We start from the raw sequence: 11,415 nt of genomic DNA, 5'->3' as shown, positions 1-11,415 counted from the left end.
ACAAAGCCTGTTGCGTTAGAGACAGTGCGGTAGGCTGAGATAGCTCTGAGTACCGCTGTTCATTGCACAGCGTCCAGTACTTTGCGCTTGATTTTGTAGTTTAGCACAATTTCCCAAACTTCGCTGCCGTACAGTAGAATTGAGTTTGTGTGCCGCCATCACTAGCCTTCTTTCGCTCTGTGTTGGCCCAGTATTGTGGTCTTGAGACGCATATTCTGCCACAATGATTCAGCGCTAGCAAAGGAGCAAGCGCAAGATAAGAGGAGTGAAGCGCAATTTATATTTCCTACAACCGGGCTTAAGGCATTCATTCACCAGCTTTTTTGCAGCAAAGGAGTGGAAAGAGAATTTACTACAAAGACGCCGGTTGACGCCAAAACCATTTTTCCTCCGGGGTAGGCGCTTGTAACTGTATTTGTTTGCATTTACGTTTTCGTATTCAATTTTAGTAAAACCTTATAGCCACATTCGAAGCGAAATTAAACTCTTGAAACACACAGCCAGCTTGAGTGAAACAAACGCAGCAGTTGAAGTCGACAGTGAGCTAGAAAAGTGTCGAAAATCTTTTATTTTCTTAATTCACTTACGAATTTAGTGGCGAGATATTGCAAATACACAAAAATCATATAAAAAATTTTATACAGGCAACCGATTCGTCTGGTGTGTAGAGGCATACAGCAGAATAACAGACCAAGTTTTGCTATCACTTCGACGCTTGATCGGTCGGTCATTTACATTAGATTTGCGTTGAAATACATTGCAGAGGTGCCGAAGTGCAGCGCGCTGATAAAACCGAAAATTCAAAACGAGCAGAAAATTTGTGAAACACAATTTGGAATATTCCTTTCTCGCGGCCCGATGACGTGTTTTTTTCATATATGAACTCATATCGAAAAAAAAACACAAAAAATAAATTAAAACAATTTATTCTTGCGAATTTATGCTAATCTGATGGTCGTCGCATTTGTGGACTATTGATTCGTCGATCCTAGTTGCGAAACGTGCATACGAGTATAAAATCCGTGTACTTGGGCATTTGACTTGCGCAAAAGAATAAAAGAACTCGCAACAGCAAGAAGCCAAAAGTAGTGGAGCCGCGGCAAACAGTTGAAAGTCTGAAAATTTTCGAATTCAAAAACACTTAACAATTACATTGTAGTAGTGTTTAGTGCAAATTCAGTTACTTTCTAAATTAATGGAAAACTTTTTCGCTTGGCCAACCAAATTGATTTTGGCACAAATTAAATACCTCAAATTGCCAGCCACACGCGCCCAATACGCCGAGTGACAGAAGAAAAAAAGTGATAAGAAAACGCTCATTCAACAAAGCTACTGGAGTGCAAGTGACAAACGCGTGAAAGTCGTAAAAACTTTGGTGTGTGTTCCTGTGTCCCCTAAAAAGGCAGTATTTGGCAGTCTTTTGCTCTGAAGCCAGCGGCAGTCTCGAAATATGACCTCAATGAAGTCGCGGGCGATGATCGGTGTGGTGTTCCTGCTTTGTCTGGCCATCGGCAGTTATGGACGTGCACGTAAGGCGATAAATTTAATAGACATTTTTTTTAATTGAATACTTTTAGTAATATCAAAAAACCTATTTAACAAACTGCGCTTGATTTTGGTAGTGATCGCATAAGAAATAATGTAAAATTCAAAAAGGGATCTCCCCATTTTAATGCGCTAAATGTTACATTTTCTTAAATTATACTCCCTTGAAAGGGTGCCACACGGAGGTGCCAATCACATCTTGGCGAAATCTGTGAAAGACAAGATTAAGATGGATACTCCAAAAAGTATCACTGCTAGTGTTAACAACAGGCTCCAGATAGGAAAAAACGAAAAAAGGCAAAACATAGTGAAAAAGTGTACGGAAAACACAGCAGAAACCCCCAAAGTGTGCCAGTGCCAGTATTTTTTTCAGCTACAAGAGAGGTCTGTTCAGGAAAACTGCTCGCAAAGGGTTAGTTTAGATTAAGTTAGGATAAATGGTGCCTTTATGACGGGCCTACCTGGACAAATAATCAAACAATCAATTGTGATACCATAAATTAAACAGAAGGAAAAGAACCAATCAGATGTAAAAAGGAAGGGGCTTTGGATTAGAGGTTTACAACCGACAATGGGGAAATAAAAGAAAAAGAATCAAGCAAGTGGAAAAAGTAAGAAAGGGGCTTGGATAACAGGTTGGCGGGCAACAGTGTCTAATTAAGTTCGTATAATCGCTTCAAGCTTCTGATGAATTTCACCAGATGTGTGATATTTAAACCCGCAATATCCGCAGTTGTAGTAAAAAAGTGGGAGCCCAGATGTCAAATCCTTGCCCGACGAGAGCAAAGCAGTGGAGAAGAAGGTGCTGAGATGGCTCCACCTCATCCTCTAGACAGCTTCTGCAGAAAGGACTTTAATGAATCTTTAGGCTCGTGGAATGGACACCTAACACACAATGTCCGGTATGGATACCTACCAAATTCGAGAGCTGCGGCTTTGTTAGTCCTAAAAGTTCCCTCTAGCGCCCCCGACCTACCTGTGGCCACGAGACATTGCACGTTTGTACACTAAGCAAGCAATTCACTGCGCCCTTAATTGCGGCTACTTGCGCTTGGAAAAAACTACAGTGGTCCAGAAGCCTAGTTTTGAGTCTGATGCGGAGCTTCTCGCAGAATACTCCTCAGTCAATTGTTTCGTCCAACTTCGAAGAAAAATGTTTGCCATGAGCAAAGTCTGATTCTGCTGTACTTAATTAGAGAACCTCTGCGTGCCACCACCCTTGGTAGGTTTTGACCTAAGCAAAAACATCTTCCACTTCAGCACCTGCAGATGATATGCTTCATCGTTTCATCTTTTACCGCTGCTGAGGAGTTACAACAACGGCAGGTGATGTTGTGCTACAGTCTGAGTCTGGCTGCATGGGCTTTCAATGCCTGCGGGTGTACTGTGAAAACAGTGGACAATGAGGATACATATCCTCTGCGCGAAGGGTACCTATCCTCTGAAGAGACGTTTGACACTGTAGAAAAGCCACAGACTGCTGCAGAACCTGCAGAATTGCAGATACTTTCTGATCTGTTATTAGCAGGACTTAGACAGTGTTGAGAGATCCGACTCCAAATGAAACTCAGAAACAAAGTAACCGTTTTTTGACTTTGACGTCGTCCTGAGCCCTGAGATACACCAGCATCGAAGTCAAACTCGAGCTAAACTCGTGAAACACACTCATCTGTCTTATAAGACTAGAAGTCGCTAATTCTTAGCCAAGAGTTTAGCTAAGTGCTGATAAGAATAGATATTCCATAGTGGCTATATAGGAACTATGAGTATGTTTTAGATCCTCAGATGTGTTGATAAAGTGAAAAAAAAAAATATTTGTACATTAGTCTCATTAAAGCGTCTCACCGCCTGCATTTCTATCAAACAATACAAGGTTTTTGTAGAAGGTTTCTTTTCCACTGAAAAGCGCGAGTAATCTCGGACAACGACTAAAAATAGTCTCGAATAGAAATACCCAAAACGTTACATGACTTGAGGTCCATTTGTATCTACAAGTGCGGGCCTCAAGTAGTGTTCGCTTTGTCATTCACAAGAATTATACTTGAGACTTTTGGGTCTTAGACTCTTACAAGACCACAGCCAGCCTTTCTGGACAACTTTAAAGCTTTTTGAATAGATTAAAGGCTCGGCAGTCTCCAAAAAGCGCTCAGGAAAGTGGAGTATATGCTATCGAAATTTCTCCGGCTTGTATCCGGTTCAGGACTACCGCTACTGCAGCACTACGCATCCATTTTTGTGTGGTGTTTTCTGCTGTTACAAAAGGCTGTTTTTGGCTCCCTTCCGCAACTCTTAAAGGAAAAAGTAAGCCAAAAGAGTTGTGGCTTAGGCTTCGAGTGCCTTTGAAAGGCTTTGAAGTTGTTTACCTGGCTGGATGACCCACCTATAGATATCATCAAAGCAGGAATAGTATTTTTGACGAAGCTCACTATATTCTTTATGAAATGATGGATGAAATGCAAGAGAGTTTTTACTTTGACCAGTCATGACTGCTTATGGACCACAGACTGCTAGTTCTTCAAGGTGCTTTAGCTTTTACATAGCTTAATTTTGTATTGAATTAATATTAAAGTAGTAATCACGCCAAAGTGAATAAAGTGATAATCACACCAATAATTTTACTAGCAAAATATTTACATTAAAAGAATAAAAAAATATTTCCAAGTAAACAGTAAAGCAAAATTACTTATTTCTTGCATTTTCTTTTTCATTTCAAGGTGACATATGCCTGGTACAGCCGTCCATCAATGGACTTTGCGTCTCATCCACTTTGGGTATCGTCTACGACGTGGAAACGCAGCGCTGCAAATATATGGGTTGTAGTAGCGATAAGAAATTATTTGCGACGCTGGAGGATTGTGAAAAAATCTGCAACAATTCACGACATCGTCGCCTACGAATTAAATACAACAATAAAACGAACAATGTGAATAGAGAAGAATAAGAAATACAAACAAAAAGGGCAACAGTGAAATGAATTGTGACAAAAAACAAAACAGTGCATTTTACGCTCTTTGATTTCGTTTAATTTTTATTAGTTTATTTATAAAAAAGTAATGTATAGTAAATAGCAGATAAGTGTAATTTAATTTAGAAAATACATTTTTCATTGAAAAAAAAAAACAAATAATAATAATAATAAAAATTAGTGGATAATAAGTTTTGTTTATTGAATTGAAACAGCTCGTACTTCCTATCAGATTTTGATGGATTATTTGTTTATTTTTTATTGAAATATGAAAAGTTGCTATTCCAACAAATACCAGATTTTATACATCGTAATATTTTAAGAGATAATGAGTATTTCAAAAATGTTTTTAATATAAATATATGAATTGCCTATTCTCTATTATTTGGTGAGAAAAGGCGGTTGCTCGGGTAGCTGCGTGGTAGACGTTCACGGTGGACAAAAAGCTGTAAATGGTAGAAAAATTGTATATTATGCATTTGCGTTCTGAAAAGGCTTCTCATAAAAAGCATCTTTCATTTGGAGTCAACAAAAAACTGTAGATTCATACATTTGGAGGGCTTGGAGGACAAGATCGTGACGCATAACACAAATTAGGGCAAAACAAAGTGTGATGCTTTCCATTTCAATTCAACCGGGCCATTCGAGTCATGTTCTTCGATTTCGATATAACTCAAATATGTTGCTCTCTGGCCAAAATAATGAGACACGTATTTTTTTGTTCGCCCGAAAAAATTTTTTTCAAGCTTTTTGGCCAATTTTGTTTTTCGGCTGAAAATCGATTTTTTTTAATTATATAAGAAATTTTTTTTTTTAACGCTTATAACTTAGTCGAAAATGAACCGATTTTAATGATTCTGGGTACAAAATGATCGTCATTACTTGCACGAGTGACTTCATGTAGAAACAATTGCAAAAAAGTAGTTGAAAATTTTTTATTTTGCAAAAAAGAAAAAAAAATTGAAATTTTTTCGAAATTCAATATTTCAAAAAGCGTATTTTTTTTAACTTTTTCCAAATCAAAAGGACATCTCAAACTTTAATGGAGCTGAATGCCCAGTAGCTAAAATGAGTTGTTTTTGAGTAATGAATTTTTGAGTAAAAAACCTGTTTCGTACTTTTTGTTTTTGGCAAAATAAAAAATTTTCAACTACTTTTTTGCAACTGTTTCTACAAGAAATCGCTCGTGTGAGTAACGACGATCTTTCTGAACCCAAAATTATTAAAATCGGTTCTTTTTTGACTTTGCCGATAAAGCTTGAAAAAAAATTGTTTCGGGCAAACAAAAAAATACTTGTCTCACTATTTTGACCAGAGAGCAACATATTTGAGTTACATCGAAATCGAAGAACATGACCCGAATAGCCCGGTTGAATTGAAATGGAAAGCACCGTGTGCAAGTGGCAACACCATTTATAAGTATGGTGGCCGGCGTAGCCGAATGAGTTGGTGCGTGACTACCATTCGGAGAATCTAGGTTCGAATGGTGCATTAAACACCAAAATGAAGAAACAGTTTTTTCTAATAGCGGTCGCCCCTCGCCAGGCAATAGTAAACATCCGTATTTCTGCCATGAAAAAACTCCTCATAAAAAAATATCTGCCGTTCAAAGTCGGCTTAAAACTGAAGATCCCTCCATTTGTGGAGCAACATACAGACGTACACCACAAATAGGAGGAGGAGCTCGACCAAACACCCAAAAAGGGAGTAAGCGCCAGGTGGCGCAAAATTAATCATCCCATCAGAATATTTATAAGTTTTGCAAAAGTCGCCGAACGTCATGATAGACACTAGCGAACTTGATAGCTGCAGTATACAGGATCCGGCACTCGAAGTGTAACCAACTTTAGACCGCTCACGCAGCTGATGTGAGGGCATCAGCTGTCTATTAGTTGGCTAAATGACAGTCCAGAGTATTGTTTACAAGCGCGCGAAGGCTTTTTGCCTAGAGTAAACGCGAAAAAAGAAAATCAGTAATGGATTTCAAAAGTAGTAGTGTGATTGCATTATTTTTGGCTGGAAAATCACAACCAGCGATTGTTCGTGAGCTCGAGCACCTTAAAGTAAATAAAGGTTTTGTTTATTGCACCATTACTCGTTTTAATGATTCTGGTAGCATCGCGAAAAGGCATGGAGGTGGTCATCAAAAGACTGCAACGTCACGTGAAATGGTTCAAAAAGTGAAGAAGCGACTTGAGCGAAATCCCTGACGAAGTGCCTATCAAATGGCGAAAGAACTGAAAATATCTGACCATAACATCCACCGCACACTGAAAAAAGATCTCAAAGTCAAGCCTTACAAGATCCAAAAGACGCATGATCTCACACCAAAGCAGCAACAAGTGAAACTTGAGAGAGCAATGACGAGAAAATCTTTCAAATTGAGCTATTCGTAAACTCCCAAAACTATAGGGTTTATTTGACCGACCCTTTATACGAGAATTTGAGTCATCGATTGGCCATCAGGAGGCAGCACCCGCCACAGATAATGGTTTGGGCCGCTGTAACCGCAGATGGGCGCTCTCCAATCATTTTCATCGAGCCTGGCGCCAAGGTAAATGCGAGTGAAATGCAAACCTCGAGTGAACCAAGAGTGGCTAAAATACAACGTTCCGAACTTCATAACGTCCACAGAATGGCTCTCAAATTCACCAGACGCGAATCGGATGGATTTTTCTCTTTGGGTCATTTTGGAGAGCAAAGTCCCAACTAAGAGATTCACCAGTCTCGAGGCGCTGAAAGAAACCGTTGTCCACGAGTGGGCCAAAATACCTGCAGGTCACATTCGGGCAGCTTGCGATTCGTTTCTGGACCTTCTCAAGGTCATAGTCAAGGCAAAAATTGGTCATATCGAGCAAAAGTAAATTGATTCTTAATGGTTAATGGTTGTAAAGGGTTAAGGAGTAGCCCTTTAGCACTGCGACCATATTGATCTATTGTGCACCCTATGCTGTCTATTGACTGTTAAGTATGCTTATGAATTGTACCAGCTCCTTCTGAGGGAGTGATTGAAGGTCTTCATCTGTAAGCATGAACTTGTTTAAAAACCTTTTCCTTCTATGCGTCAACCCCGGACATTCGATAATGAGATGTTCCATAGACTCCTCATCTTCGCAGCAGAATCTGCAGGTGCTGGTGTTAGTTATGCCTAATTTATGTAAGTGTTTGTTGCAGGTGAAGTGACCCGTGAGGGCGCCTGTGAGAGTGCGAATACTCTTTTTGTTTAACGTGAGGGCCATGTTGGCTCTTTTAGCGATTCTTAATGTTGTATTATTTTCGCATGTTTTTTACTTTGAATGGAATAAAAGTAATTTTCCAAACTAAATTTATGGCCTTTTTAATTGGTTACACTTCGAGTGCCGGACCCTGTAAGATATATGCAAGGCGATTCTTCCAATTTTTGTTTTGAAAAACTTTTTTAGTAAATAAAAAAATAATAGTTTTGAGCAATGGAAATCTTTATTTTGACCTTTGGCGTATGACACCGTTTGCAAAAATTAAAAATCTTCCGATAGCTTAGCGCCACTTTGTATATGTATAGGTACATCGGCCTTTAAAAGTGTTGCAATTGCAATTTTTCTAATGCTGAAGTGTGCCTTGAGTCTCTCTTCACAAAAGTCACACTGATGGCAAATACAACAAAGAAGCTTCTGTTTACGGCTGCTAATAGAAGCAGCAAAATATTTGTGAAAACTTTCCAAGCACTTAAAGGCTGCCTTCTGTTACTTGTGCTCCGCTTTGTGCTAGGCACGTGTATTTTAGCAGGTGCTTGCTGTGTTATCAGTGAATAATAAATAATGCGTCTCTCAATTCGCATACGGACTTGTAATCAATTTAATGTGTTTTCAATTCCCACAGCAAATTGTGGTCACTAAAAATTTACTATGTTTTGATTACTAAAGCCCTAAGAGGCATTAATTTATATGAATTTTGATACATATCGGTTTTTTTTTTAAAGCTTGCGAACTTCAAATGAGAATACAAAACAGAGATATTGTTTGAATGGAGTTTTTTTTATTATAATCTGGTAGATAATTTCGGGGTATTTATTTTTTGGATATGTTATCCGGCATATGTCCGACGTGGCTACAAGTTACATGGTCCAAGTCCAATTGACGACGATGTTTAGCTGATTAATTTTTGGAAACAAAAATTCAGTTAGCATGGGTCGATAGCACTCATCAGTCACCGTAACGGCAGCCCCTTCCTCAGTTCGAAAGAAATACGGATCGATGACGCCGCCAGCGTGTAAGCCTCATATAAACTGGACGCCTTACGACCTTGAGTGAAAACCATAAAGTTACCTTAACCTGGGTCTCGGGACAACGGAACATGGAAGGTAATGAAAAATCAGATGGACTGGCAAGAGGGGGATCTGCCGTGAGTAACACTCTTGCAAAACCGGTATTCACACCATTAGGTGTAGTCAAAAATACAATTTTTCTAAAATACTTCCGAATCCCGAATTGTAGATGGAGAAACCAGACGAAATGCAAAATTAGCAGAACGTTATGGCCCACCTACAACCTCAAGTAATCGTCGACATTGATAAACATGAAACGACGGGACGCCTGAAGACTAACGGCAGTCATAACTGGCTTTGCGTCTATCGGAGAACAAACAACCAAAATGAGTATGCCTTACAATATGTACATACTGTCACAGTTGTAAACAACCGTCGAAAAAGGAAACAATCTTCCATTTCCTCTGTGAACGCTCTGCCCTATGGACAGGACAGAATGTTAACCCTGGGCCAACCGCTGTTCGAGAGGCTCGAACATCTGTCTAGCTTAGACGTCAAATGCCTAATAAGGTTCTTAAACCGCACAGACTGGAAATAGTCATGCTGTAAATAACCGTTAAACAAGTTGGTAATGAGGATGTGACAACAAAATGGTGCGGAAGCGCTAGTTGGATTCTGGAAGAATCACCACTTTAACCAACCAACTATGAACTTCGCGAACAGGTTTATTTTTTTCAAAGTAAATTTCCACAATTTGTAAGCATTTTTCTGGCTCTAAATGATTCTTGATGACTTGTGAAACCTTATTGAACAGAAATGTTAACACAGTTGGCCATTTTCAGCTGTCTTCAGCTATAGCCATCGATAGTTCTTGTGCAGCTAAAACAACACCCGTAAGAAGGTAAACGATTGTTTGTACAATGACAGCTTTGCAAATCATTGTTTTGAAATCAGAGGTACAAATTTACCAAAAACAGAAAAAAACAATGACTCCCATAATTCTTCTTCATTATTTTAAGAATTAGCATTAGAAGGTTAACTGACAAATCGGCAGCAATAACTTTGAATTAGTCAATGAATTTGGATAGGTCTATTGGAATACAAGGCAGTATACAGGGTTTGATTGCAAAGTAATGAGCCGTCCCGCGCGGAGCGTCTGCCAAGCGATCAACCGAATCGGCTGGTGGGGGAAAATGATCGTTGAACCTTCCCCTTCCCCTAGAAACCGGTCCCAGTTCGCTGGCAACAGCGGCGCAGTCAACATCGCTCCGCGCGTGAATGCTGTAAGTGTGTTAGGATTTTGCAGTGGCGAAAATGCAGCGATCGTTGGAGAAACTTTACTCGATCAAATTTTGCGTAAAGCTAAACAGAACGAGTACCGAAACCATTGGGCTACTTAAGGAGGCTTACAGGGACCAATCTCTGTTCAGAGCCCAGGTAAAACGGTGGTACAGGTCGTTGAAGAAAGGCCGGAAGCATGTCGAAATCCAAGGTCAAAACCATGCTGATCATCTTTTACGACTCTCGAGGCATCGTCCACAAGGAGTTTGTACCTCCAGGAAGCACTGTAAATGCGGCATTTTACAAAGAGGTTCGGCTCGACCTCGTCAACAATTGGAGCCTTCATCACGACAATGAGCCCGCGCACACCGCCTTCCTCTGCACCTCTGCATTGGCCAAGATGGGGGTTCCGGTGCTTCCCCACCCTCCCTACAGGCCAGACCTGTCACCTCCGGACTTCTTCTTGTTCCCGCGCCTGAAAAGAAAGCTGAAGGGGAGGCGTTTCGACTCAATCTAAGTGATCCAAAAAACTGTGACAGCCGAATTGAACGCGATTCCGGCGGATGAGCTTAAAAAATGTTTCCTGCAGTGGAAGGACCGCTACCAGCGATGCATTGACGCTCAAAGGTCATATTTTGAAGAATATTAGTTGTATAAGCCAAAAGCTTTAATAAAACTGCATAAAAAATATAAGGCTCATTACTTTTCAATCAAACCCTGTATATATATATATAAGTGGCGCGTACACCCTTTTTGGGAGTTTGGCCGAGCTTCTCCTCCTATTTGTGGTGTGCGTCTTGATGTTGTTCCACAAATGGAGGGACCTACAGTTTCAAGTCGACTCTGAGCGGCAGATATTTTTTATGAGAAGCTTCTCCATGGCAGAAATACACTTGGAGATTTGATATTGCCTGCCGAGGGGCGACGGCTAGTAGAAAAAAACTTTTTTTTTACTTTGGTGTTTCACCGAGACTTGAACCTACGTTCTCTCTGAATTCCGAATGGTAGTCACGCCCCAATTCATTCGGATACGGCGGCTGAGATACGAGGTGCAAATAAATCTATCTTCGCGCATACAAAACTGAAGAGTCGAGATTACTGTCATAAGACCTACACTCACATACGAGTGAGAAGTCTGGGTGCTGAAATTCAATGAAGCCGAACAGTTAAATTGTTTTGGACGAAAGATTCTTAGAAAAATGTATGGACTTGTACGACTTGAAAACGATATTTACCGCTTTCGGTACAATGACGAGTTAGACATGCTTACACGGGGTGCAAATGTAATCAGGTACATCAAAGCGCAAAGGATTCGTTGGTACAATGAGCTCTAAAAAAGACCTTCAAAACAAATCCACAAGGCGACAGAAGAAGAGGACGG

The 11,415-nt window shown here is 40.1% G+C and overlaps 1 protein-coding gene across 1 annotated transcript; it reads left to right on the top strand.

Annotated features, from left to right (window-relative positions):
• The first annotated feature begins 497 nt into the window (after positions 1 to 497).
• LOC129247524 (uncharacterized) lies at positions 498 to 4,659 on the top strand. Its single transcript, XM_054886677.1, has 2 exons — positions 498 to 1,529; positions 4,260 to 4,659. Exons 1-2 carry the CDS (start codon positions 1,451 to 1,453, stop codon positions 4,484 to 4,486), a joined length of 306 nt encoding a protein of 101 aa, XP_054742652.1. The 5' UTR covers positions 498 to 1,450; the 3' UTR covers positions 4,487 to 4,659.
• The last annotated feature ends 6,756 nt before the right edge of the window (positions 4,660 to 11,415 follow it).

This window comes from Anastrepha obliqua, chromosome 5 (genome assembly GCF_027943255.1).
Source record: "Anastrepha obliqua isolate idAnaObli1 chromosome 5, idAnaObli1_1.0, whole genome shotgun sequence".
NCBI lineage: Eukaryota > Metazoa > Arthropoda > Insecta > Diptera > Tephritidae > Anastrepha > Anastrepha obliqua.
The sequence above is the reverse complement of the archived record's forward strand: the minus strand, read 5'-3'. Positions and strand labels throughout refer to the sequence as shown.

Excerpts from the sequence above, each read along its gene's own strand:
- LOC129247524 (XM_054886677.1), top strand. The coding sequence starts at position 1,451 with ATGACCTCAATGAAGTCGCGGGCGATGATCGGTGTGGTGTTCCTGCTT. Across the intron at positions 1,530-4,259 it reads CGGCAGTTATGGACGTGCAC|GTGACATATGCCTGGTACAG; the intron begins GTAAGGCGATAA and ends TTTCATTTCAAG.